Here is a 27,013-nt window from a genome sequence, read left to right as displayed (position 1 = left end):
TTAATGTAGTTCGTTGGAGCCAGAATGGGAAAGTCTGTGAATGCTAAAACTGAAAAAAGGAAATTCAATCTATACACACGTGTGGCCTTAGAGGTTTTCAAGGACAGTGCCAAATATCAGATTTGGATTTTCTGAAAGATCATTCTGGTAGGAGTAGAAAAGGCAAAATGGGGTAAATGGGACAGTTTGGAGGCTGCCTAAGATCAGAAAGGCTTGAGGGGCACCTGGGTGGCTCAGTCAGTTAAGCATCTGACTCTTGGACTCTTGGTTTTGGCTCAGGTCACGATCTCATGGTTTGTGAGATCCAACCCTACCTCAGGCTCTGCACTGACAGCAAGGAGCATGCTTCAGATTCTCTCTCTCCCTCTCTCTGCTCCTCTCCCGCTCATGCATGTGCTCTCAAAATGAATAAACATTTAAAAAAAAATAAAGGCTTGAATGATGAAGAAAGGAGATGGGATTGGCGTGGGGTGTGGGAAGAGGGCTAAAGTGGTGTTTTAAACAGAAGTAGCTTCGGGGCGCCTGGGTGGTTCAGTCGGTTAAGCGTCCGACTTTAGCTTAGGTCATGATCTCGCGGTCCGGGAGTTCGAGCCCCGCGTCCGGCTCTGGGCTGATGGCTCAGAGCTTGGAGCCTGCTTCCGATTCTGTGTGTCCCTCTCTCTCTGCCCCTCCCCTGTTCATGCTCTGTCTCTCTCTGTCTCAAAAATAAATAAACGTTAAAAAAAATAAAATTAAAAAAAAAAAAAAAAAAAACAGAAGTAGATTCACGTTTGCTGATTCTTTCTTCTGCCTGCTCAAACCTGATTTTGAAACCTTTTAATGAATTTTTCATTTCTACTATTGTACTTTTTAACTTCAGAATTTCATGTTGGTTCCTTTCATAATTTCTGTATCTTTAATGCTATTCCCATTTTTCATAGTTTTTCTGACTTCATTCATGTTTTCTTTTAACTCAGTGAGCAACTTCAAGACTATTTAAAGTCTTTGTCTAGTAAGACATAGGTCCAATCTTTCTCAGGGATGGTTTCTGTTCATTTATTTTGTTTCTCTGAATGGACCATACTTCCCTATTTGTATGACTTTTTATTTTTTTTGCTGAAAAATGGACATTTGAATCTTATAATGTGGTAACTGTGGAAATCAGATTCTTCCCCTTTCCCAGGGATTGCTGTTTTTGTTTGTGTTTTATTGTTGAAGGATGTCTCTGTGCCAGGGATCAGGATCAGCCTAAGGTGAAAGATTAAGGTCTTCTCAGTTCTTTTCTGAATCTGCATCTTTTCCTGGTTATATATGGTGGCTTTCTAATTTTCCCTATGTAAGTGATTGCTTTTGAATGTCCTAATCTTTAAATGTCTGGCTCCGAAGTGTAGTTGAAGGGAAAAAAATCAAACAAACAAACAAAACAGGAGCTGTTCCTTCAAATCCCATAGAGCCAGCTTCAGCCAATGAGGGTTGAAACGTTGGCAGCTATTCTGTGCCTGAATCTCAGAACTCAAAAGGAGTGATCAGCAATCAAAACACAGAACTCCGGTATTTGGCGAACAAGATTCTTATTTCCCACCACGGCTTCAGCAAGCCACACCAGGAATGTGAACATGGCTGCCTGCCACAGGGTTGAGGGGTAGGAAACAGGGAGGTGCTATTACACTAAAGTCTGACATTGACTGAAATTAACCTCAATTTACCAACCAAACTTTCCCTTGGAAGATGCAAGAATTCAAGTGGACTCCAGAGTTCCAAAATAGTTATTTCGGACAGTTTCTGCCAGTGCAATTGTTGTCTAGGTAGAGAAATGGATTTCCTGTGCTTCCTACTCCATCTGAGGAACAAAAAGAAAAGAAAAAAAAAAAAAAAAAAAAACAGAAATGTGAACAGTGAATAGAGCCTAAGGGATCTGTGGGACACTATCAAGAGAAACAACATACCACTGTGGGAGTCCCAGGGGAAGAGAGAAAGGGTAGAAAGAATAATCAAACTGTAGAAAGCCCAAGAAAAGAGAGACTCTTGAAAGCAGCAAGAGAGAAGTGGTTCATTACATATAAGGGATCCTCAATAAGATTATCAACCAATTTCTCATCTTTAACCTTGGAGGCCAGAAAGCAGTTGGGTTAATGATATTCAACATGCTGAAAGAAAACAACTGTTGATAAAGAATTCTCTATCTGGCAAAACTGTCCTTCAAAAATGAAAAAGTGGGGTGCCTGGGTGGCTCAGTCAGTTCAGTGTCCAACTCTTGGTTTCAGCTCGGGTGGTGATCTCAGTTTTGTGAATTCGAGCCCTGCGTCTGGCTCTGTGCTGGTCGCGTGGAGCCTGCTTGGGATGCTTGCTCTCTCTCTCTCTCTCTCTCTCTGCCCTTCCCCCACTCACGCGGTCTCTGTCTCTCTCAAAAATAAACTTCAAAAAAAAAAAGAAAAAGAAATTAAAATAATCTCTGATTTTAAAAAAGCTAAAGGAGTTTACCAGTAAACCTGCCCATCAAGAAGCATTAACAGCAATCCTTTAGGTTGAAATGAGGTAATACTTCAGGCTGAAATGAAAGGATGATCAAGAGTAATTTGAAGCTATATGAAAAAATAAAGATCTCTAGTAAAGATAAGTGCGTGGGGGATTAAAACTAAGTATTGTTGTAATTACAATTTGTAACTCCACCTTTTCATTTTCTATAGGATTTAAAAAACAATGTATTAAAATATTAACCTATGTTATTGGGCACACAGTATATAAAGATATTATCTGTAACATCAATAATAGAAAGAGAGGGCAGAGTTATATCGGAGAGGTTTTGTGTGCTATTGAAGTTGGTATCAATTCAATTAGATTGTTATAACTGCTGTTAAATGTAATTCCTATGACAACCACAAAGAAAACATCTATAGTATATACACAAAAGGAAAGAGATGAATTAAAACTTTTAACTGCAAAAACTCAAATAAATACAGGAAAAAGGCAGTAATAAAAGAAGGGCACAAAGGCCTATAGAAAACAAATAGCCAAATGACAGAAATAAATCTGTCCTTAGCAGTAATTACTGTAAATGTAAATGATGTAGGGCACCTCGGTGGTGGCTCAGTTGGTTAAGCATCTGACTCTTGCTTTCAACTCAGGTCATAATCTCATAGTTAGTGAGACAGAGCCTTGTGTTGGGCTCCGTGCTGTAAGTTCAGAGCCTGCTTGGGATTCTCCCTTTCCCTCTCTCATGCTCTCTCTTCTCTTTCAAAATGAATAAATAAGTAAACTTAAAAAAATGTAAATGGTATAAACTCCTCAAAGAGTTGAACAGAATGGATTTTAAAAACAGATACAACCACCTGTAGCCTAGAAAAGACTCACTTTAGTTCCAAAGATATAAACAGGTTAAAAGTGAAAGAATTATTAAAAAGATATTCCAGGGGTGCCTGGCTGACTTAGTCAGTAGAACATGTGACTTTTGATCATGAGTTTGAGTCTCACATTGGGCCTAGAGCTTACTTAAAAAAAAAAAAAAAAATTTCCATGCAAATAGTAACCAAAAGAGAGCTGGGGTGGTTATACTAACATCATACAAACCAGACTGTAAATCCAAAAAAAGGTTACAAGAGACAAAGAAGGATTTTATTTATTTATTTATTTATTTATTTATTTAATCATTTAGAGTGCATGTGCCTGAGCTTAAGTGGGGGAGGGGCACAGAGTGGAGACAGGATCCCAAGTGGGCTGTGTACTGACAGCAGCAAACAAGCAATGTAAGTCTTGAACTCATGAACCACGAGATCATGACCTGAGCCAAAGGGAACACTCAACCAATGAAGCCAGTCAGGTGCCCCAGAGCATTATTTATTAATATAAGTTTCAATAAAGCAAGATTATCTAAAAATTATAAACATTAACATACCTAGTAAGAGATCCTCAAAATATATGAGGCAAAAATGACCAGAATTAAAAGGGAGAATAAACAATTCTACAATAATAGTTGGAAACTTTGGGGCGCTTCGGTGGCTCAGTCAATTAAGCATCCAACTTCAGCTCAGGTCACGATCTTGCAGTTTGTAGGCTGGAGCCCCGCATCAGGCTCTGGAGCCTGCTTCAGAATCTGTGTCTCCCTCTCTCGCTGCCCCTGCCCTGCTCATGCTTTGTTTCTCTCTCTCTCTCTCTCTCTCTCTCTCAAAAATAAATAAACATAAAAAAAAATTTAGGGGCACCTGGGTGGCTCAGTCGGTTAAGCGTCCAACTTCAGCTCGGGTCATGATCTCACAGCTGGTGGGTTCCAGCCCAGCATTGGGCTCTGTGCTGACAGCTCAGAGCCTGGAGCCTGCTTCAGATTCTGTGTCTCCTCTCTCTCTCTTCCCCTCCCCCCACCCCACCACGCTCTGTCTCTCCCTCTCTCTCTCTCTCTCAAAAATAATAAACATTAAAGAAAAAATTTTTTAATTAAAAAAAATAGTTGGAAACTTCAATACCCTACTTTCAATAATGAATAGGACAACCAGATAGAAGATAAGTTAGGAAACAGAGCACCTGAACATCATGATAAACCAACTAAACCTAACAGATATATATAGAACACTCCACCCAACAACAGCAGAATACACATTCTTTTAATGTAGCATGGGACATTCTCCTGGACAGTCCATATAATTAGGCCACAAAACAAATCTCAATAGATTTTAACAGATAGGTACCACACAAAGTATCTTCTCCAACCATTATGGGATGAAGTTAGAAATCAATAACAGAAGGAAAACTGGAAAATTCACAAATGTGTAAATTAAACAACACGCTCTTAAACAACCAATGGATCAAAGAAGAAATCAAACGGGAAATTAGAATATACGTTAGAAATGAATGAAAATGATGACACATTTCAAAACAGGATGCAATGAAAGCAGTAATCAGAGGGAAATTTATAGTTGAAAACGGTTACATTAAAAAAGATCTCAAAATAATACCCTAAGTTTATACTTTACAAAATGAGAAAAACTAGAAACTATTTTTTTAACGTTTATTTATATATTTTGAGAGAAAGGGCAAGAGAGTGTGCGTGTGAACAGAAGGGCAGACAGAAAGGGAGAAAGAGAATCCCAAGCAGGCTCCACTCTCAGTGTGAAACCCAACACCGGGGTCAATCTCATGACCCCACGATCACGACCTGAGCCCATACCAAGAGATGGTTGCTCAACCGACTGAGCCACCCAGGCACTCCAAGAAAAACTAGATACTAAACCCAAAACTAGCAAAAGGAAGGAAATAAAACAGATCAGAGTGGAGATAGAGACTAGAAAAAGAAAAATCAATGAAACCAAAAGTTGTTTCTTTGAAAAGAAAAAAATCAACAAATCTTTAGCTAGACTGACAAAAAAGAACATGCAAATAACTAAAATCAGAAATGAAAGTGAGGATATTACTTATGACATTTCAGAAATAAAAAGGATTATAAAAGAATGCTATGAACAATTGTATGCCAAAAAACCTAGAAAATAGGCAAATTCCTTGAAACACATAAATTATCTAAACTGATTCAAGAAGAAATAGAAAACTCAACACAATTATAACAGATTGAATGAGTAATCAAAAACCTCGGAACAAAGAACAGTCCCGTACCATATGACTTCACCAGTGAAATGTACAAAACATTTAATGAGTAACACCAATCCTCCTCAAATTCTTACCAAAAAAATTAAAGCAGAAATATTTCCTAACTCATTCTATGAGACCTTCATTAACCTGATACCAAAGCCAGATAAATGCATCATAAGTAAGTTAGAGACTGATATCTCCCATGAATATAGATGCTAAAATCCTCAATAACATATAAGACAATCAAATCCAACAACATATTAAAAGGATTACTCACCATGTCCAAGTGGGATTTATTCCAGGAATGCAGAGTGGTTTGACATAAAATCAATCAATGTAATATATCACATTAATAAAACAAAGGGAAAAAAACACATGATCATCTTAGTGGATGAAGAAAAGACATTTGACAGAATACAATGCTTTTCATAGTAAGATCTCTCAGAAAAGTAGAGAAAATTTCTCTACATGATAAAGGTATTTGTGGAAAAAACCCACATTTAACTTCATACTCAATAATTTAACTACCCCTGTAAGATCAGGAGCAAGTCAAAGATGCCTCCTTTTGCTGCAGCTATTCAACATTGTACAAATTCCAGCCAGAACTATTATAACTATTCTCTTTCTTTCTCAAGAAAGAGAAATAAAAGGCAAATAGAGAGAAAGAGGTAAAACTATCTCTATTGAAAGACAACATGATTATAGAGAGAGGAAATCTAGAAGAACCCACAAGAAAGCTACCAAAGCAAAAACAAATTCAGCAATCTTGCTGGGTATAACAATAACACACAAAAACAGTTGTTTCAGGGTGTTTGGGTGGCTCAGTCGGTTAAGTGTCCTACTCTTGTTTTCCCGTCAGGTCATGATCTCACAGTTTGTGACATGGAGCCCGATGCTGGGCTCTGTACTGATAGCTCAGAGCCTGCTTGGGAATCTCTCTCTCTCTCAAAATAAATAAACTAAAAAAAAATCAGTTATTACTACCTACCAGCTATGAACAATATGAAAATGAAGTTAAGAAGGCAATTCCATTTACAATATTATCAAGAAGAATTAAGTACCCTTTAAACTTGAAAACTTTGCTGTGAAATTAATGAATACCTAAGTACCTCGAAAGACATTCTGTATTCATAGGTATGAAGACGTTAAAATGGCAATGTCACCCAAAGTGATCTACAGATCCAATACAATCAAAATTACAACATCCGTTTTCTCAGAAATGTAAAAGGTCATCCTTAAATTTACATGGAGTTTCAACGGGTCAAAACAATCATGAAAAAGCATAAAGTTTGGGGACTCACACTTTCTCGTTTCAAAAGTGGCAGGACAGAGACCAGAAATAAACCCTCACATACATAGTCAACGGTGCCAAGACCATTGAAATGGTAAAGGAAAGTCTTTTCAAGAACTGGTGCTGGAAAAATGTTATCCACATACAAAAGAATGAAGTTGGGTACAGCTGTGGTGACTGTTACATAACATTGTGAATGTACTCAATGCCACCAAACTTTACACTTACAAAATTATAAACTGCTTAAAATTATAAATACTATGTTTTAGGACAACTGGCTGGCTCAGTCAGTCAAGCGTCTGACTCCAGATTTTGGCTCAGGTCACGAACTCACCGTTTGTGAGTTCAAGCTCCACATCGGGCCTGCTTGGGAATCTCTCTCTCTCTCTCTCTCTCTCTCTGTCTCTGTCTGTCTCTGTCTCTGTCTCTCTCCCCCTCCCTCCCAAAAATAAATAAGTAAACATTTAAAAATAAATAAGTATATGTTTTATCACAATAATCTCCCCCACCCTCCTCGTACCAAAAAAAAAAAAAAAAAAAAAAAAAGAGCCTAGTGAGCAATTGGATTGGAAAGGAAAAAGAACAGAACTCTAGAACGATACTAAAGTTTTCTGGTCTGCAAGGCTGCGTGGATGATGCCGTTTACCAACATAAGGACTACAGGCACTAAGAAGCAGGTCAGCATACGAACTTGAGATAATTAAAAGACACATTAAGATTGGGACAACCACTTGGAGAAGTCTTCTGGGCAAGTTGGCCCTGGGGCTTAAGAGATCAGTCTAGACCTCGATGTAGGCAACGGAAGGCTAGAGAATGAAAGAAACCTCTGGGCATCACCAACATCCAAAAGCAAGGGGAGTACACCACCTTTTACTTTCACGGCCCCAGCGCGGCGAGTCCACATCCCTAGTCGGGAGGGCCTTACCAAGGCTTAAGTGCGGAGGCGCCCTTCAAGCCTCTGCGGGCAGCAGGTGGAGGAGCCGCTGCAAAGGGGCGAAGCACCCAGGGGTTGAGACCCGGACGCGAAAACGCAGCCAGCCACCGTGTCGTGGGTGAGACCCTCGTAGCAGAACTCTTCCGGTCCTCCGCACCCGGTCCTCCGCACCCGGTCCTCCGCACCCGGTCCTCCGCACCCGGTCCTCCGCACCCGGTCCTCCGCACCCGGTCCTCCGCACCCGGTCCTCCGCGCGCTAAGTCCCTCTCCCGGGCCAGTGGCCCTCCGAGCCTTCCGATTGGTGGAGAGAACCATGGGACCTGGAAGTTGTTTTGTCCGGCGAGGGCTGCCCTTCCGGTTCCGTTGGGTCCCCCTTTGGCTCGGGTTCCCTGCCCCTCCCCCTTCCCGGAGCCCCGAGGGGCCGGAGCTCCTGGCGGTGCCGGATCCTGACGGTGGCCTTCTCCCGGGTCTGTAAGTGCGGAGGCGGCTGGAGCGCCGGGCAGGGGTACGGGGTCTCTCAAGAGGGAGCCCCCTTGGGGCCCTAGATTGGCTGGGACCTGCTCTGGGATGGGGTCGAGGAGCTGGCCTAGGCCCGGGGAAACTTAAGGAACCCTTGACCCGGCCCATGCTGTGCCCCGCCCCTTTCCCTTCCCCGCGCCTGGAGTGGGGAGCCTAACTATGCCCTAGGGACCTCTTCCTGGGACCCCAGCCCAGGGCCCAGCAGTTGGCTTGGACGCCTGACTCTGGCATCTTGTAAGAAGTGCCAGAGCTGAGGCGCTGGCAAGGCCGCAGTGCCAGCCCGCTAGACTCACTATGCGTGCTGACCCTAGGTTACACTTTTGCCGGGGTTTCCCCCAAATCGGCCACTGGCCACAGCACCTTTTCTATTACTGACTCTATGCCAGGCACGGGGGCTTCGTAAGATACCCTTCCAGTTTTCCAGGGTCAAGTTTGGGAGCCAGATATAAACAAATAATTACTCTTGCGATATATATATCAGTCGTATACGTGTGAACTGCTTAAGGGGCAGTTGCTAGGAAAGCTGAAGAATGAAATTGACGTCTAAATGGGGAGGATAAAGTGGAGAAGAGCTTTTCAGGCAGAAGGAACAGTTTGCAAGGCTGTGAAGGAATGACTGAGGGTAAATTGTGTGTGAAGAGGAGGAAATAGGGGGCTCTTGTGCATAGGATGAGATAAGAGGCTGGGCAAGTAGGCTGAGGTCCAGATAGTGAAAGGTTTAACCCTAAAAGAGATGGGTAGTTTTTAAGGAGGTTTAAGCAGGAGACTTATACAGTCAGATTTGCTCTGTAGAAAGCCACGTTGTTCTAGAAGTCAGTCTATAGAAAAGGAACGTATAAGCTGATTATGGATTCTTCAGCTAATGTCTGGGTATTCTTATTGGAAATTCTTTTGAAGCAGTAATGGGATAAGCCTAGTGAAAGCTAATGAAGTCCTGAAATGGAGTTATGACAGTATAACTGGAAAGAAGGGAAGTATGCTGGAGTGAATGATGTGAAGACTCCGTAATAAATTGGATGTTGAGGGGTAAAGAGGTAGCAAAGCTGATTCCTAGGTTTTAGGCCTTTGGTATTTGGAGAATGTTGATGCCGTTATCAGCAACAAAACCATAATCAGTGTAGAGTGCAAATTTATTTTTTGGATATATTGAATTAAAGGTATAATATAATAGCCACATAAAACTCTCCAGTAAAGAGTTGGAAATGAAAATCCGCAGCTCAACCCCAGTGTTGTAGCTAGAGGTAAAAGTTTTAGTTATTGGTATCAAAGTAGAAGCTGTGGTAATATTTGGCATCAGGAAGTAAGTAGTGAGAAAGATGGGAATATTTGGGGAGAATGGGTGCATTTATGAAGCAGAAAGAGGAATTGGTGGGACAGCAAAAACTGAGGTAGGGGATAATGTATAAAAGTGCAGGGTCCAAGAAGATCCAGAATCAAGAGAAGAAATTTTTGAGGAAGGTGCACGGGACAATGCATGCAGAGCATTTGGGGAATGAGAAAAAAAAAAAAAAAAGGTTGCATCTCTTTAGTTAGAGATCATTAGTGGGGCGCCTGACTGGCTCTGTCCATAGAGCATTTGGCTCTTGATCTTGGGGTCAAGAGTTTGAGCCCCAGGTTGGGCATAGAGATTACTTAAAAAAAGAGAGAGATCGTTAGAGACCTTTTAAAAAACAATTTTAGTAGAGTGATGAGGTGGTGATATATGAAATAATGAGGACCTCAACTGGTTTGGTGTTAAATGAGAATGAGAAAAGACCACATGTGAAGGATTTCACAAAGAAAGTTGACAGGCTTTATTTGTTTATTCACCTAACAAATGCTTATCAAGCACATTCCAGACACTGTTCTAAGCTCTTTAAAACATTAACCTAATTTTTAATTTACCATAACAACCCTATGAAGTAATATTACTATTTGACAGTTGGGAAAACTGAAGCACAGAAGTGGTTAATTAACTTGCCCAGGATCACACAACTAGTAAAGTGGTTGAACAGGGTTTTGATCCTAGGAAATATGGCTTCAGAAACCATAGTTTAATCCACTGCACTAAGCAGTGACTGAATATGGGCTGACAGGAATGGGAAAAATTTAGGCAAAGATAGATTCATTGATAAAAAAATTGAGAGGCTTGGAAGGAGATCCGAATTGAGCAGGTAAGTAATGGGCTTATGTTTGTATTATATATTTGATTTTTATTTCTCTTTTTCTGTCTTAGATCCTATTCAAGTCAGTGCCATTTTAGGTCAGTGTCTTTCACAATTAGGTCAACTTATGCCATACTTTCATTGATCACTTACTATGTATAATTGGGTCTCCTCTTCAGCTTCGCACCCATGTCTAGCGAGGTAATGGATCTTCCCCATTATGTCATGTAGGATTCTCTGGCTAAACGTTTTAAGACCAGACCCATTTTCGTCCCCTCTAATATTCCCTAGCTTACTGAGTGGCAATCTGCCAAATTAATCCAGTCATTCAAGTCTAATGTCTTGGAGTCATCTTAAACTATCCTTTCTTGAACCCCACCTTGGTCAGCAGTCCATCAGTTCTTTGAAATATCTCTCAAATCTGTTTCCTCTCTGTATCCATATGATTGTTGTCAATGTTCAGGCCCTCATTATTTCTATCTCGATCTATTAGAGTAATAGCATACCACCTCCTTCATGTCCACTGTTATGTTATTTTTGATTTGCTGGGTTTTAGACAGTGCAGGAGTTTAGGCATCATACATTTCATATGATAGAATAGTGGCCTAGGGCAGGTACTTTTGAGTAGCTTGAGGTAAAGTTAAGTTTGGTTAAGGGTGGTCATGAGGATGGGGATTTTGAGATTTTTTTTTTAGAGAATGTAGGGGTGCCTGGGTGGCTCAGTGAGTTAAGCGTGTGACTCTTGATTTCGGCTCAGGTTATGATCTCACAAATCGTGAGTTCAAGCCCTGCGTCTGGCTCCACGCTGACAGTGCAGAGCCTGTTTGGGATTCTCTCTTTCTCTCTTTCTCTCTCTCTGCCCCTCTCCTGCTAGCACACATATGCACCCTCTATCGTTCTCAAAATAAATAAAGTTAAAATTTTTTTTTCCAAGGAAGATGTATTTCTGTGTATATTACTTAAAATTAAAAGTAAAAACAAAATAAAAGATTGAGAATTTGGGAAAATGTAGTGCCATAAAAGTTACCCATAAGAAGAAAAAGATTGAGGCTTACAGAGATAAAGGCTGTAATATAATGTAACCTTTTTGAAAATGAAGTATGGTGTTAATGAGAGACAAAGAAAAATTTCCACGTAGTTATGAGTGCTAAGTTGAAAGATAAGGGTACTTTCATGAGGTAGATGAGAAAAGAGACTGACCTACAGCTTGGGAGTTTATTATATGGAATAGAAAAGTTTTCCTTGTAAGTCGTTATTAGAGGCATTTGAAATAAACTTGGTTGGAGTGCTTGGGTGGCTCAGTCGGTTGAACCTCTGACTTCGACTCGGGTCATGAGTTTGAGCCCTTCATCAGGCTTGCTGCTGTCAGTGCAGAGACCCTTTCAGATATTCTGTCCACTTCTCTTTCTGCCCCTTCCCCGCTCATGCTCGCTCTCTCTCTCAGTCAAAAAGAAATAAATATTTTTTTAAAAATGAAATAAGAAACTTGGATATTTTCTCATTGCCTGTAGCACAGCAGTAAACATTGTCCAACTTAGAATATCCATTGATCCTTTTTGGTTACTCCTGTTTGAACAGGAATTTTCAGATCAGTTGGCATATTTGTTATGGAGATAATTATGAAAGAATTGTATAAATATAACAAAGAGAAAGTGATCTCTTAAAAAAATGTTTATTTTGAGACAGCGTGCGTGTGCACGCAAGCGGGGGAAGGGGCAGAGAGGGAGAGAGAGACTGAGAATCCCAAGCAGGTCCCACACTGTCAGTGCATGGCCTGATGTGGGCCTTGAACCCATGAACTGTAGGATCATGACCTGAAATGAAATCAAGAGTTGGATGCTTAACCAACTGAGCCATGCAGGCGCCCCAGAAAAAGTGATCTTAAGTGAGAATACTCCTGTTACATTGATGTGTGAGAAATAGGTCATTCAGAGCTTGCTAATAGAAACTGGGCAGTATGCAGATATAATTGCAATCACCTAGGCAATGGATGATAAGGGCCTGAACTGTGGCAATGCTGGAATAAAGAGAGAGAATTTGGAAGTTATTCTGTGAAAAGAATCAACAATGTGGTGACCAAGTCCCTCTTCTACCTGATAAGTTCTTTACTTTTAGTTACTAGAAGCTCTACTATAATCTAGAATTATGTGAGTGATTTTTATGAAATTTAGGAAAAACTACTATGCTTAGAAGTTAACTACAGTCCCTTTTATTTGCAAATGACATTCAGACTTAGTATACAAATATAAATACACAAAAGATGGGAAAATAACATAACATAGGTGACAAACAAAGATAAAAAACAAGGCTGAGGGAATAAAATGCAATCAAGAATACGACTCGTACCCAAATGGTTTCCTATTAAAGTTCTCTAGAGTTGACACAAATTTGGCTTTACATTGTACTCTTTTGTTTTTTAACATAAACCTTTTATTGAAGCATAACTGAATACACAAAAGTATGAAAATCATAACTGCACAGCTGAATGGATATGAGGAGGGAAGTCTGAGCAGTTACACAGTTAACATTATTCATAAAACTTCAGCTAGTCTTGTTTCATACGTGGATTTTGGCATCACGTAGCTTGGGCCCAATTTCCAGCTCTAACACTTAATACTTTCCACCTCTCATAAGTTGAACAAGTTTCTTATATCCTCCAAGACTTCATATGCAAAATGGAGATGATAATAATACCTACCTCTTAGAGATTTTGAGGGTTAGGTGGGTCAATTTAGGTAAAGCACTTAGCACTATACCTGGGACATAGCAAGGATTCAATAAAGATTAGCTACTATTTCTCATGTTGTTAAGCCAGTTTATAAGAAACACAGTTATTCCTTTCTATTTTGACATTTTTCAAAAGTAAAAAAAATATATATGTATATACACATATGTATATACACATACATATATATACACATACACATATATACGTATGTGTATATACATATGTGTATATATATTTAAAATTTAGTTTTACATTGTCAAAACCATTTTGGAAACAAACCCAAGAAAAAAGTTTCCCCAGGACACTCAAAAGCGGAAAAGATGAGGGGCACCTGGGTGGCGCAGTCGGTTAAGCGTCCGACTTCAGCCAGGTCACGATCTCGCGGTCCGTGGGTTCGAGACCCGCGTCAGGCTCTGTGCTGACGGCTCGGAGCCTGGAGCCTGTTTCCGATTCTGTGTCTCCCTCTCTCTCTGCCCCTCCCCCGTTCATGCTCTGTCTCTCTCTGTCCCAAAAATAAATAAAAAAACGTTGAAAAAAAAAAAATTTAAAAAGCGGAAAAGATGATAATGAAGAGCATCTCTACCATAGTACAATAATGATTTCATAGGGAACATTAAAAAGTTAATTATTGTGCTGGTCTTGTTGAATGAGCTGTATAAAAAGTAACAGTTGTGGGACACCTGGGTGGCTCAGTCCAGTGGCGGGCATGGGACTTCAGCTCAGGTCATGATCTTGTGGTTTGTGAGTTCGATCCCCACGTCGGGCTCTGTGCTGGCAGCTCAGAGCCTGGAGCCTGCTTCAGATTCTGTGTCTCCCTCTCTCTCTGCCCCTCCCCTATTCCCTCTCTCTCTCTCTCTCTCTCAAAAATAAATAAGCATTTAAGAAAATTTTTTTAAATAAAAATATTAAAAAAACAAGTAACAGTTGGTCCTTGCCCTCAAATAACTAAAATTGTATTGAAAAGAGAAACTAGTAACAGCAATTGATTAAGGGATAAACTACGTGGCCCAGAAATAAGAGTGTATCAAAGACAGCCAATAGAGTGCACTGACACATGTTAGGGAAAACTTAAAGTAAACAGGACAATTTTCCTCACATTCTGAGACTAGAGTAGAGCAATCAAAGCCAGCACTTTCTCTGGGTAACTGTTGGGCTGCTCTCGCTGTTAAGTTTCTTGAGGCTGATTGATAGGAAGTACTCCAGCTCCTCATCTTTGGAGCTTCAAGGAACAGTTATTTCTGAGGATAGTTGTCTCAAACACTGTGTGTATTGTCATCCTATAGATGGAAGCAATTCATGATCATTTTTGGGTATGTGTAGAAAAATACTGACCTGAGGGTGACTAAGGACAAGCTAAACTCTAAGAAAGAATGCCCCTTTTGTTTGGCCACTTGAAACAACAGTCATTTTTATAACTTCTGGTTATAAATTGGGGCATTCACTGTTTCCAGAATGACTGAATTAGGATACTGTGATTGCTAAAACTAACCAGTGATAATACAGTTTTGCTGCTTTCTTTTTTGATATGTTTCTTGTATCTCCTAGATTTTTTCCTTTTTGATATTCACCATCTTTTCTCTGATGCTGCATTTGCTTCTCTGCCTCCTTCCTCTTTCATTTTTATTGTAATTATTCATACCTGTACATTCAGAATGCCATACAAAGGAAAAGTTTTCATTTATGTCTGTATATGTTTGTTAATACACCTGTGCCATACCAGTTCCCCCTCCTATATTTCACCTCTTTCAGTGATAGTTTCATTCAGTTGAACTCTTAAGTTTGAAACCTTTATACATCCCTTTTTTTTTTTTCATTCTCTGGATCTAGTCATTTACCAAGTTCCTCAAAATATCTGTTACTATTTTTCTTTACCCCTTATTCCCACTTTCATTCCTTTCTAGGCTTTCGTGGCCTCAGAGCCGTAATGCTTTCACAGACTCTGAGCTGATCTTCCTAACAGCAATTCTTCCTTCTTTCTGCTGTCAGATCCTGTAGGTTCGACAAATACCAACTGAGCACCTACTATATGTTTAGTACAATATTTAGGTGATGGGAATACACACCAGTTTGAAGAGAAGAGGTTCTGGCCAGTAATGTGGCTGCAATAAGTAGAATTTAAAGCAAAAGGAAAAAGTGTTTTGCCCTAGAAGATGCAGGTTCCCAGCATCAGCCTCATTGAGTGGGGTGGAGATGTTTCCCTCTAATGCCATGAAGCTTGCAGTTGGAGGGGAAGGAACGGGTACTGTATTTAATAAAGTATTTTGAGTGTTAACGTTGGAAGTGCTATGCGATAGGTCCAGTAAAGACAACTGTTTTAGTGTAAGAGGTTAGGTATGGGCCTCAAGAAATAAAATAAAGGAGTCATAGTGTGCCTGGCTGGCTGTCTCAATTGGTAGAGTGTCTGACTCTCGCTCTCAGGGTCATGAGTTTGAGCCCCATGTTGGGTGTAGAGATTACAAGGAAGGAAAGAAGGGAAGAAGGAAGGAAGGAAGACGAGTCCGAATTAGAGTAGTGCTCTAGACTAAAGAGAGAACTGCAACTGTGCTAAGAGCTGGAGTCAATAGAGTGCTGTCATGCACTATGAGTTTGTATGCAGTATGAATAAGATCTGGACTCTGCTTCAGGAGCTGATGTTCTATGAGCCGTGCTTAGTCACTGTTGTAGAAGATAAGATTGTAAAGATAGGGCTTCAGGATCCAGATGTGGCCAAGCACAGCTGGTTGTCTCATGTGATTCTCCACTACAGAGTTGATGAATGCACAAAATTCAAGGTAAATTTATTGATGCACTGAGATTATTTCTCAAGAGCAGAGCTGATATACCTGATGTCACAGAAGACTGCTGCATAAACAGGCTGCCAGTTTACTTTTTTTTATAATGACTGCGGGACTGGAATTATCCTGTTGGCATCGCTAATTCATTCTTCCCTGTAGAGAGACACATGGGAAGCCAAATTACCAGAAAATCATTTAGGGAGTATGGAATCAAAACATAGGGACTTTCTCCAAGGGAATTGCTACGTAAAGGGACAGAAAGGCAGAGAGTTTGGCAAAGACACCTTCTCCATGGTTGAGTGCATTACACCAATGTTGACCTTAATTATTATGAGGTTTTACTTCATCAGTTTATACTCAAAGGTTAGTCTTCATCCAGGAGACAATGGGAAGTCACAGAAGGATTTTAGGCGGGGGTTAGATATAATCAGAGCCAACATTTTTGAAAGCTGACATGTGGTATAGAAGCTGGATTAGAAGGTACAGAAGCTGGAGCCCAAGGAACATTTATGATCCTGTTCTAATAGTCCAGTTGATGAGTAATGATAGATAAAGAGGGATAAAGAAGAAGGAACAAAATCTCTAAGCTATTCATTTGATCGACTTTATTCCTACTCAGATTCCCACCAAGTGGCTCATCTGGTTTCTCTATATCAAATATTTTATTTACTTTCTATATCAAGAAATGTTTGAGAGTTATATTTGTCCAAAATGCACAGGATAAAGACCTGTGCCTTTGATACTGTGTAAACATTGTCCCTTTAAGTTTGTGACTTTCAGTTTATTGCAGAAATGCCTGTATGAATAAATTCACATCAGTTTAAATAGAAGAGGATTTACCAAGGAATGGGGCAAGCAATGTCACTGCAGTTCTTTAAAATAGAAAGCAAAGAGGGGCACCTGGGTGGTTCAGTTGGTTAAGCATCTGACTCTTGATTTTGGCTCAGGTCATAATCTCATGGTTTGTGAATTCAAGCCTCACGTTGGACTCTGTGCTGGCAACACAGAGCCTGCTTGGGATTCTCTCTCTTCCTCTTTGTCTGCTCCTCCCCTACTTGTGTTCTCACCATCTCTCTCTCAAAATAAATAAATAGAACTTAAAAAAAAAGACATTATTTTAAAAAATAGAAAGCAAAGGAAAACATTTTGTCTTTGAAGAAGCAGGATTTCACAGTATCATGCAAAAGAAAATAGTTACTTTGTTATTACTTGCTGGGATGTTTTCAGTTTGTTTTTGAAACCTGATAAAATTCTGATTTGAGAAGCAAGAAAATGCTCTTGGAGTAACTCAAACACTGTTCTTGTATTAAGTATCTTAAAAAGTTGAATGGATGCCAAGCTATGTACACTAATACAAGTCCACTCCTTAGTTGGTAAGGACTAATTTTTAACAGCCTTTGAAAGCTGTTACAATAGCTTCCTCTTTCAAGGAAAATATCATTTGGATACATACAAAGAGATATGACAACACAAATTTGGTTTTGGAAGGAAAAATCCAGGTTTCTTAATTGTTTGAATTTTCTTAAATTCATCCTTTTTACATTTCTGTTCTTTAGGTCTGCCAAAATGTCTGAAAGATCAGATCTCCTTCACTTCAAGTTTGAAAATTATGGAGATTCAATGTTACAAAAAATGAACAAATTAAGAGAAGAGAATAAATTTTGTGATGTTACAGTTCTCATAGATGATATTGAGGTACAGGGGCATAAAATTGTGTTTGCTGCAGGTTCCCCCTTCTTAAGAGACCAGTTTTTACTGAATGATTCCAGAGAGGTGAAAATCTCCATATTGCAGAGTTCCGAAGTGGGGAGACAATTGCTCTTATCCTGTTATAGTGGTGTGCTGGAATTCCCTGAAATGGAACTGGTCAATTACTTGACTGCTGCAAGTTTTCTTCAGATGAGCCACATTGTAGAACGGTGCACACAGGCCTTGTGGAAGTTTATAAAGCCAAAACAACCAATGGATAGTAAAGAGGGATGTGAACCACAGAGTGCTTCTCCCCAGTCAAAAGAACAGCAGGGAGATGCCAGAGGCTCCCCAAAACAGGATTCACCTTGTATTCATCCATCTGAAGACAGTATGGATATGGAGGACAGTGATATTCAGATTGTTAAGGTAGAATCTATTGGGGATGTATCTGAGGTTAGAAGTAAAAAAGATCAGAACCAGTTTATTTCTTCTGAACCCACTGCTTTACATTCATCAGAGCCCCAGCATTCCCTGATAAATTCAACTGTGGAAAACAGAGTAAGTGAAATAGAACAAAACCATCTCCACAATTATGCCCTCTCTTACGCAGGCAGTGATAATATCATCATGGCCTCAAAAGATGTCTTTGGGCCTAATATTCGAGGTGTAGACAAAGGCCTACAGTGGCATCACCAGTGCCCAAAGTGTACCAGGGTGTTTCGTCACCTGGAGAACTACGCCAACCATTTAAAAATGCACAAACTCTTTATGTGTCTACTCTGCGGCAAGACTTTTACTCAGAAAGGCAACCTTCATCGACACATGCGTGTGCATGCCGGCATTAAACCTTTCCAGTGTAAGATCTGTGGGAAAACCTTTTCTCAGAAGTGTTCCTTACAGGATCATCTTAACCTTCACAGTGGAGATAAGCCCCATAAGTGTAACTATTGTGACATGGTTTTTGCACATAAGCCAGTTTTGAGGAAACATCTTAAACAGCTGCATGGCAAAAACAGTTTTGATAATGCCAATGAAAGAAATGTGCAAGACCTCACAGTGGATTTTGATTCTTTTGCATGTACAACAGTCTCAGACTCTAAAGGGTGTCAGCCACAGCCTGATGCAACACAGGTCCTGGATGCAGGTAAACTGGCCCAAGCTGTCTTGAACTTAAGAAACGATAGTACTTGTGTGAATTGAGTAGGGGCTTTATGCTCACAACTTAGAACTGACTGAAAACATGGCAATAGTCTTGAATCTTTTTAGGAGTGATTTTGCTAGTTTGACTTCTCCAAAGCCTCTGTGCAGGTTGTAGGGGTGAGTCAAAGCACTAACAGACCAGGCAACTTACCACTTGGAGTGGTCTTGCCTTCTTCCTTTTGCCCTCTCCCATTTCGTGTTTTGAATTATTTATCCTGTGATGTCTGTTTTACTTTTCCAAGGAGTATTCCGTTTGTCTACCTAACATTGACCTTTGTTTTAGACCGACACTATTTTAGGCTTTTCACTGGGCACATCCTGAGGGTACCAGTGAGTTAATAACATCACCTATGGTCCACTAATAGATGCTGTGCTAAGAGAAGTGAATAGTATTTTTCTTTGGCAGAAAACAGGCTGAGACATAAGAGGATATTGCTCTTGGCCTGAATATGTGATAAAACTTCTGGCTGCCTATTGTTAATTGCCTATTGATAATGAATCTGCCTCCTACCATTTGTACTTGTCTTGGAGCTGGCTATGAAGTATTTTGGGTTGTTCTGTACTCTTTTCAACAGTATTATAGCCCAACTTCATGTCACTGTGTTGTTCACATAGACCAGAGTACAATGTTTTCGGCAACACCTACAGACAAATAGTTAGCATGAGAAGCATAATTAACAAAGGATAGAAGTACAATTTACAATAGCACTTACATGGGAGGTCTTCCCGAAAAGAAGCCAAATGCTTATAATTAATGTGTATCGTACTTGTTGATGCTTTTCAAATCAGGATTGCCCCAGGCACACTGCAAATGTGCTAAAGTATAATGGTCTCTCTCAAAAGAGGCTATTTGGGAGTCAGTCTCTGGATTGTTTTAGAGGTTAGCCTTCCGAAAGGTGAGTTTGGCCTTCAGAGTTTTGTCTGTTGTACTGTAATAATCTCTGTATCCTCATTTCTTCATGTACACTAGTTTCTAAGATGGATGAAAAAAGTGGATCACAGAAGGAGCAATTGGGTTTTTTGCATTCAGATAGTCCTAAAAAGGTACATAGTCCCACCTTGCCATGTTTGATAGATCACTAATGCAGAATTGATCTTCCAATATGGAAAGACACAATTGTTTTTCCGAAAGCACATGTTATAGTTCAGAAAGAAAATTTTGAGTCTTAGTAGTTTTTGACTCATGAATTAGATTTAGGTAATAGGAGTCTTAGGGTCCCTTAGAGAATCTTTAAGCGATCATATACTCCACCTCTTTTATTTAAGCTGGGGTATCCAAAGCCCAAAGAGGTGGCCTGGCCAAGGTTGGCCAAAGTAGAGAAGTGACTAAAAATATGAGCTAATCTCTCCTTATTTCTCCCTATCTCTTAGCTTAAAAAGATTTAGTACATGATCAAAGGTATTATTATCAGCAAAAAGCTCCTAGTTTGTGCTTCACTTTTTGGAATCCCTGTTGGCTTTTTGAGACAGCCCACGTTTTACAAACAAAACATCACAGGAAGGATGTATTTTTGTTAATTATTTTTTTTGGTTAGAATGAATATTACATTCTTCTGCTCAAGCAAGTGATTGATTTGCTAGGTGGTGGTCAGGGAGAAAAAAGACAAGTAAGAATAATGTGAGAAGGAAACAAATGTGAATCTGATTTTGTCTGGAAGCAGTGTTTAGTTTCCATTGGGCTTTTGTTTTTACTTTTGAGCTATGAGAATGCATGTACAGATAAACCAAAACTTGAGTTTAACTTGAATAGTCACAGGGAATTCTGCGAGCTGTTATAATTTGATGCATTTACATGTGAATCTGATTTGAGGTATAATTTCTACCTTTTGTTAAAATCCTTAAAATGAGAATAAAATTGAGTGATAAGACTAATAGGTATCTTATGCCCAAAGTCACTCATTTTATGGTTTAATGATGCTACCTAGCATTCTGATTTTTATATGATCCAGCCAAAGAGTACCAGTTCTATGCAACAGTGAGACATTAATGTTAACCAGTGTTTCTCTGAACATCATTTCATCATAGGGAAATAGGAAGTTGGAGTGCTTCCTTCACTTACATTCATGTCCTGTTTTTGTTACTGGTTTGAAGACTAAAAGACATGAGTTCAATATGATTGGTCTCTTTGGTTGGAGACTATTTCTGGGTTCATTGAGTCATTTGAGAAACATTTATTGGGTACCTTTGTTGCCAGGCACTATGCTAGATACTGAGGATATTGAAGGTAAGATTGCTAAGGTCCCTGCCCTCACAGAGCTTATGGTCTCATGTGGTCTCATATGGTCTCATGTGGTCTTAGAGAAGGTGATTTTATACTGGGAATAATAAAGAAAATGCCTTGCTTTCTTTGATCACTTAAAATCAGCATCTTGATGGGGTTTTTTAATCAGTAAAACTGGTTCTCACCTTTTGCAACTGCAAACCACTGAAGTGATTTACAGTCTCCTCCATTTCTTGGCTGGAGAGGTGTTTTGTTTCTGTGAGACATTTTCTTAATTTTGGTGGGACTTGACTTTTCTCCTTCTTTATACATGTTTCTTAGATTGTATTTCAAAGTGGTCAAGTTACTGATGTCAAATACATTTTATAAGGGAAGATGACTTTCAAAAGTAGTCATATTCTTATAGAGAAGAAAGGTTTTCTAAAACCTTAGTCATTCTGCATTTGTATTTTATGGATCCCCAAGATAACTAAAAAGGACTGTCTTTACCATAACTTGGTTTTTAAAAAATTACCGTGTCACCATTATTTATTTATTTAATTTTAAAGACAAACTCCAAACTGAAGTGGCTCTGAAGTAAATCAGATGTGGTTTTGTTTTAGTTTCTTTATTAGAAGATCTATAAATGGTGACCAGAGTCACCACTTCTAAAAGATTGTCCTAAACAAACAAACCAGAGTATTTTATTTCAGCTGGTGAATAGCTGTTCTAAGTCTGTTGTATGTTAGACATACTATGAACTACCTCTTCACTTATTATGGGGAAGTTTCCTTAATAAAAGTGTGACAATTGAATCTGTGGTGTCAGTGGTTTCTTTTTTCTCTCCCTCCTGCCTTCCTTTTCAATTGCCTGAATTTGAAAAAGAAATGCTTTCTTCACTCCTATTGTTTATTAATCAAGCACGCTGAGCTTGGCCTCGGAAGCAAATCTGGTTAACCAGAAATTGTTAGTTGGGTCGGTTACTTCCAGGAGAACCTGTTGACTGAAGGGTAGAGCTGCTGCTTTTCAGAATTGGTTCAGACATAACTTCATTTGGCAAATACCTGATGCCTACTCAGTGCCAGATTTCGAGAATGCGGAGATCATAAATCACTGTCCTAAATACCTCCGATCAGATGGGTCACAGATTTCATTACAGGTGTGATAATTGCAATAATGAAGGCAGCCAAAGGGTTTACAGGCTCCCAACGGGGAGCCAAGTAATTCAAGGGCAGTTCAGGATGGCTTCAGGGATGACGTGATTTATGAACAAGATTTTGAAGGATGATAGGGAGGAGGATGGATAGGGCACGTGGGAGGAAGCAGCCCCAAGAGTTAAGATACAAGGCCTGGGTTCGACGAGAACTGGTGGGTGGGGAACGGGGACACCCGAAGGATTGGTAAAGTGAGACCCAGAGGTGGGAGTCAGATCCTGATGGTCATTAGCTAGGCAATCTCGAATGTTGATCCCCATGGCAGTCTCCTCTCCTCTCCTCTGCCACCTTTGAAATTGTAGAAGGCCGAGTGAGGAAAAGCCGGCCCGGCCCGTTAACAGCCCAGGAGGGCCTCCCAGCGGTTCCGGCGCAGGGAATTCCGAATAGGTGCGCTGTACGACCAGTTCACAACCCGTCTGCGATTCGGACGTTGGGGAGAACTCACGAAGGGGAACGGCTCGCTTGCCGAAACTGGGGCAGGAGAGATGGGATTTGCCGGAATTCGGGTGCCTCTCTGTCATTCCAGGAGCGGGGGGAGTGAGGAAGGGAGACTGTCTCAGGATGTCCTTCCGGGACGCCAGCCCACCCCAGTGAGGAACGGAGCTAGTTGACACCGGATGTGTTTCCTCCCAGGCTAAGTCCACCTTCCGGCCTAGGCCGCCGCTGCTGCGGAAAGCTGCTTTCTGGCTCTCTGAGTCGGTGAGTTAGCGCGATCGGGACGGGCCGGTGGGGAAGCCTGAAGAGGGCGAGGTGGAGGAGGAAGGCCCCTAAGCGCGGGCGGGGAGGTTGCACTGGTGCTACAACCCTTTGGGCGACAGGGCGTACGGTCTTGGCGGGCTTAGCTCGGGAAGAACCCGTGTGTGGCGAGCTGCAGGATCTTCCAGGCCAGCTGGGGTCCGGGTCGGTTCAACAGATGTTCCCTGAGCAGCGCCTGTTCTGTGCCGGCCCCTGCGTTCGCTGCGGGAACTGAGATGAACCAGGCACCTTTTCGTGGTGCTTTTCGGAGGAACTGACTGTTGGGGAGACCGAAGGAGGAGTCAACAGCGGTCTTAAGTGATTTGGGGGCTTAAAGGAGCCACATCACTAGCTGAAAAGAGGACCTGGAAGCGCAAACATAACATGTGCAAAAGTGTATTCGGGTCTTCTTGTCTGGGCAGTGGTGAAAATCTCAATATGGAAGGAGCTCAGATGAAAAATCGAGAAAAGATAACGCCTTAAAGATGGTTAGGACCAAATCGTGAATGATCTTTTATCTGCTAAAAAGAGTAGGCTGTTCTGGAGGTAGAGGAGAACAATGGAGAATTTAAGGTAGAAGAGAGTAAAAAAAAAAAAAAAAAAAAAAATTTAAAAGATGTTAGTTCTGGTGGCACTGAGGAGGCTGGGAATATGGGAGAGTGTGGTATCAAGGAGACCTGTTGAAAGACCTTGCAGTGGTCCCCCGGGGAACAGAATGAGGACCTGCAGTACTGACGGGGAATAGGAAGCTTGGAGATTACATTAAGGTTTCTAATGTGGGAGACTATGTTAAGTCCTCTCACTCGTAGGTATTAACAGTGTCCTGGACCACAATATAGATAAAATTTAGCCAAGAAGAAAAACAGAAACTGTTAAGTACAACTCCGTATAATAAGTACTGCAACAAAAATATGAAAAGTGTGTTAAGAGATCATAGAGAAATGCGTTCCAATTTTCTGGGTTGTGAGACCGTGGCATAGGGTTTCGCTCTTCGTACTCAGATTAGAATTTGAGTCTTCTTTTACCCAATTCAGGTTTGGGATTTGTGTTTGTTTTTACCATCACAGTGTAGGAAAGCATTTCCTATCTTTACATCAATGTTTGTGTTTTATTTTGCTTAGATTGTGACCATGGCTGCTGAATCCGATGTCCTGCATTTCCAGTTTGAACAGCAAGGAGATGTAGTCTTGCAGAAAATGAATCTCTTGAGACAGCAGAATTTATTTTGTGATGTGTCAATTTATATTAATGACACCGAGTTCCAGGGGCACAAGGTGATTTTAGCTGCTTGCTCCACTTTCATGAGAGATCAGTTTTTACTTACGCAGTCAAAACATGTCAGAATCACCATCTTGCAGAGTGCAGAAGTTGGCAGAAAACTGTTGCTGTCTTGCTATACAGGAGCACTTGAAGTTAAAAGGAAAGAGCTTTTGAAATATTTGACTGCTGCTAGTTACCTGCAGATGGTTCACATTGTGGAAAAGTGCACAGAAGCTTTGTCAAAGTATCTGGAAATTGATCTTTCTATGAAAAATAACAATCAGCATACTGACCTGTGTCAGTCCTCTGATCCAGATGTTAAAAATGAAGAAGAAAATTCAGATAAAGACTGTGAGATAATTGAAATTTCAGAAGACAGTCCCATAAACGTAGATTTTCATGTAAAAGAAGAAGAAAGCAATGTTTTACAGTCTACAGCAGAGTTGACATCAGAGAGGAAGGAAATGAAGTCACCAGAGCTGTCTTCAGTAGATATTGGTTTTAAAGATAATGAAATTTGTATCCTCCATGTGGAATCTATCAGTACTGCCGGTGTAGAAAATGAGCAGTTTTCACAGCCTTGTACCTCTTCAAAAGCAACCATGTATTTCTCTGAAACACAGCATTCACTGATCAATTCTACAGTTGAGAGCAGAGTGGCAGAAGTTCCTGGGAATCAAGATCAGAGCTTATTCTGTGAGAATACTGAAGGAAGTCATGGTACAGTGAATGAGATTCAGAACCTGGAGGATGCTTATTCACTGAGGCACCAGTGCCCCAGGTGTCCCCGAGGATTTCTTCACGTTGAAAACTATCTGCGCCACCTTAAGATGCATAAACTGTTCTTGTGCTTACAGTGCGGGAAAACATTTACACAGAAGAAAAATCTCAACCGGCACATTCGAGGGCACATGGGCATACGGCCCTTTCAGTGCACTGTGTGCTTGAAGACCTTTACTGCCAAAAGCACACTTCAGGACCACTTGAACATACACAGTGGAGATCGCCCATACAAATGCCACTGTTGTGACATGGATTTCAAACACAAATCTGCCCTCAAAAAGCACTTAACCTCTGTCCATGGCAGAAGTAGTAGTGAAAAACTACCCAGGCATGATCTCAAAAGGCAAAATCTACTATAATTAGAACCACACCTTGCTATGTAAGCCTTGTATCGTTCTGTTAGGCAAGTTTTTCTATAGAAATGCAGCAGCATAGTTATACTGCATTCCCCTCCTCCCCCATCTTTGGGTCTTAATTTTGGTCTGCCTACACGTGTTATTCTTTCTGAACTTCTACGAACAGTTCCAAAGTGTGGGAGACATGATAAAGCTAATGGGATGCTGTCTTATCTCATGTATTATATGTAAGTCCCAGTGGTATAACTAGAGAAATAATGTTCCTGTCTTAAATATTCTTGATTCCAGTGACAGAGGATCCAGCAGTATTTCTAGGTTCTGATTTTGAGTCTCTAGATAAATGATATAAATGTAAAATCCCAACCATATAATAATTTTTAGGAATTAGGATAACAGGAAGAGAAAATAACTTAAAAAAAACCGCTATGATCCATTATTAGTTCTTTGTAGAACTAGTGAAATATATATATATATGTACATATATATATATATACACATATACATATATGTGTGTGTGTATCTATATATATATTTACAAACTACTGTTGGATTCTTAACTAAGTACCAAGGTACTTGTTTTAAACTGTAAGGGAACACACTTCAAATTCACTTGGGAGTAGCGGAATTTCCTTGTACGTGGGCTAATCTTAAAATGATGTTTCCATGACTTGTTAGTACACATAATTTAGAAGTGATTAATTGGGCCCAGGTTTCTCAATTTTATTTAACAGAGTTGTATTTAGTAATTTTATGACCAGTGAAATTATACCATTGGCATGAAACTCTGACAAGTTTCTTTTAGAAATTCCAATTTTGGGGCACCTGGGTGGCTTAGTCAGTTAAACATCTGACTTCAACCCAGGCCATGATCTCATAGTTTGTGAGTTCAAGCCCCACTTTGGGCTCTGTGCTGACAGCTTGGGGCCTGGCCCCTGCTTCAGATTCTGTGTCTCCCTCTCTGTTCCTCCCCCAGCTGTGCTCGGTCTCTCTCTAAAAAATAAACATTAAAGAAAAAAATCCCAACTTACCAAAGATATTCATTCTATTCTTCTTTCTTTCCTTTTTAAAATTTATTTTATTTTCTAGTTAACATGTAGTAAAACTGACCTTTGTTTTTGGTCTACATGTCCATGAATTTTAATTCATGTAAATTTGTGCAACCACCACTGCAATCAGGTTACAGAACATTCCATCATCCCTAAAAACTCCCTTATGATGCCCCTTTGTAGTCAACTCCTCCACCTGTCTCTAAATCCTGGCAATGGTTCTCCATTGTGTAATTTTGCTTTTTGTGGATTGTCAGAATGGAATCTTCTGGTGTTCCCTTGTGAGATGATTTTTTCACCAAACAGAATGACTTTGAGAGTCATCCACTTTGTGTGTATTTTAATAATTTATTCCGTTTTTACTTTATTTTTTTTTTGAAAACTTATTTTTCATGTTTATTTATTTTGAGAGAGAGAACACGAGCAGGGGAGGGGCAGAGAGAGAGAGAGAGAGAGAGAGAGGGTCCCAAGAAGGCTCCTCACTGTCAGTGCAGAGCCTGACACGGGGCTCAATCCCACAAACTGCGAGATCATGACCTGAGCCGAAATCAAGAGCCGGGCAGTCAACCAACTGAGCCACCCAG

General features: G+C 40.3%; 2 protein-coding genes and 1 long non-coding RNA gene across 7 annotated transcripts; 2 read left to right on the top strand and 1 right to left on the bottom strand.

Annotated features, from left to right (window-relative positions):
• Positions 1-806: 806 nt before the first annotated feature.
• LOC122204865 lies at positions 807-7,974 on the bottom strand. Its single transcript, XR_006195820.1, has 3 exons — positions 7,770-7,974; positions 2,461-2,527; positions 807-1,819 (listed from the first exon to the last, which is right to left on the bottom strand). It is a non-coding gene; the product is annotated as an uncharacterized LOC122204865 (long non-coding RNA).
• Positions 7,975-8,151: 177 nt separating this feature from the next.
• On the top strand, positions 8,152-19,316 carry ZBTB26 (zinc finger and BTB domain containing 26). Of its 2 annotated transcripts, none has more exons than XM_042913037.1 (2): positions 8,152-8,249; positions 17,500-19,316. In XM_042913037.1, the coding sequence occupies exon 2, from the start codon at positions 17,510-17,512 to the stop codon at positions 18,833-18,835; it is 1,326 nt and encodes a 441-aa protein (XP_042768971.1). In that variant the 5' UTR covers positions 8,152-8,249; positions 17,500-17,509; the 3' UTR covers positions 18,836-19,316. The 2 variants fall into 2 exon arrangements, with proteins under 2 accessions (XP_042768971.1, XP_042768969.1); XM_042913035.1 differs by having other exon boundaries at positions 8,186-8,245.
• ZBTB6 (zinc finger and BTB domain containing 6) lies at positions 8,187-26,256 on the top strand. Of its 4 annotated transcripts, none has more exons than XM_042913039.1 (3): positions 8,187-8,249; positions 22,776-22,948; positions 24,106-26,256. In XM_042913039.1, the coding sequence occupies exon 3, from the start codon at positions 24,115-24,117 to the stop codon at positions 25,384-25,386; it is 1,272 nt and encodes a 423-aa protein (XP_042768973.1). In that variant the 5' UTR covers positions 8,187-8,249; positions 22,776-22,948; positions 24,106-24,114; the 3' UTR covers positions 25,387-26,256. The 4 variants fall into 4 exon arrangements, with proteins under 4 accessions (XP_042768973.1, XP_042768975.1, XP_042768974.1 ...); XM_042913040.1 differs by having other exon boundaries at positions 8,231-8,249; positions 22,883-22,948; XM_042913041.1 differs by lacking the exon at positions 22,776-22,948 and having other exon boundaries at positions 8,229-8,249.
• Positions 26,257-27,013: the final 757 nt, after the last annotated feature.

Source organism: Panthera leo, chromosome D4, assembly GCF_018350215.1.
Source record: "Panthera leo isolate Ple1 chromosome D4, P.leo_Ple1_pat1.1, whole genome shotgun sequence".
Lineage (NCBI taxonomy): Eukaryota > Metazoa > Chordata > Mammalia > Carnivora > Felidae > Panthera > Panthera leo.
Note: the sequence above shows the minus strand (reverse complement) of the source record. Positions and strands in the feature narration are given on the sequence as shown.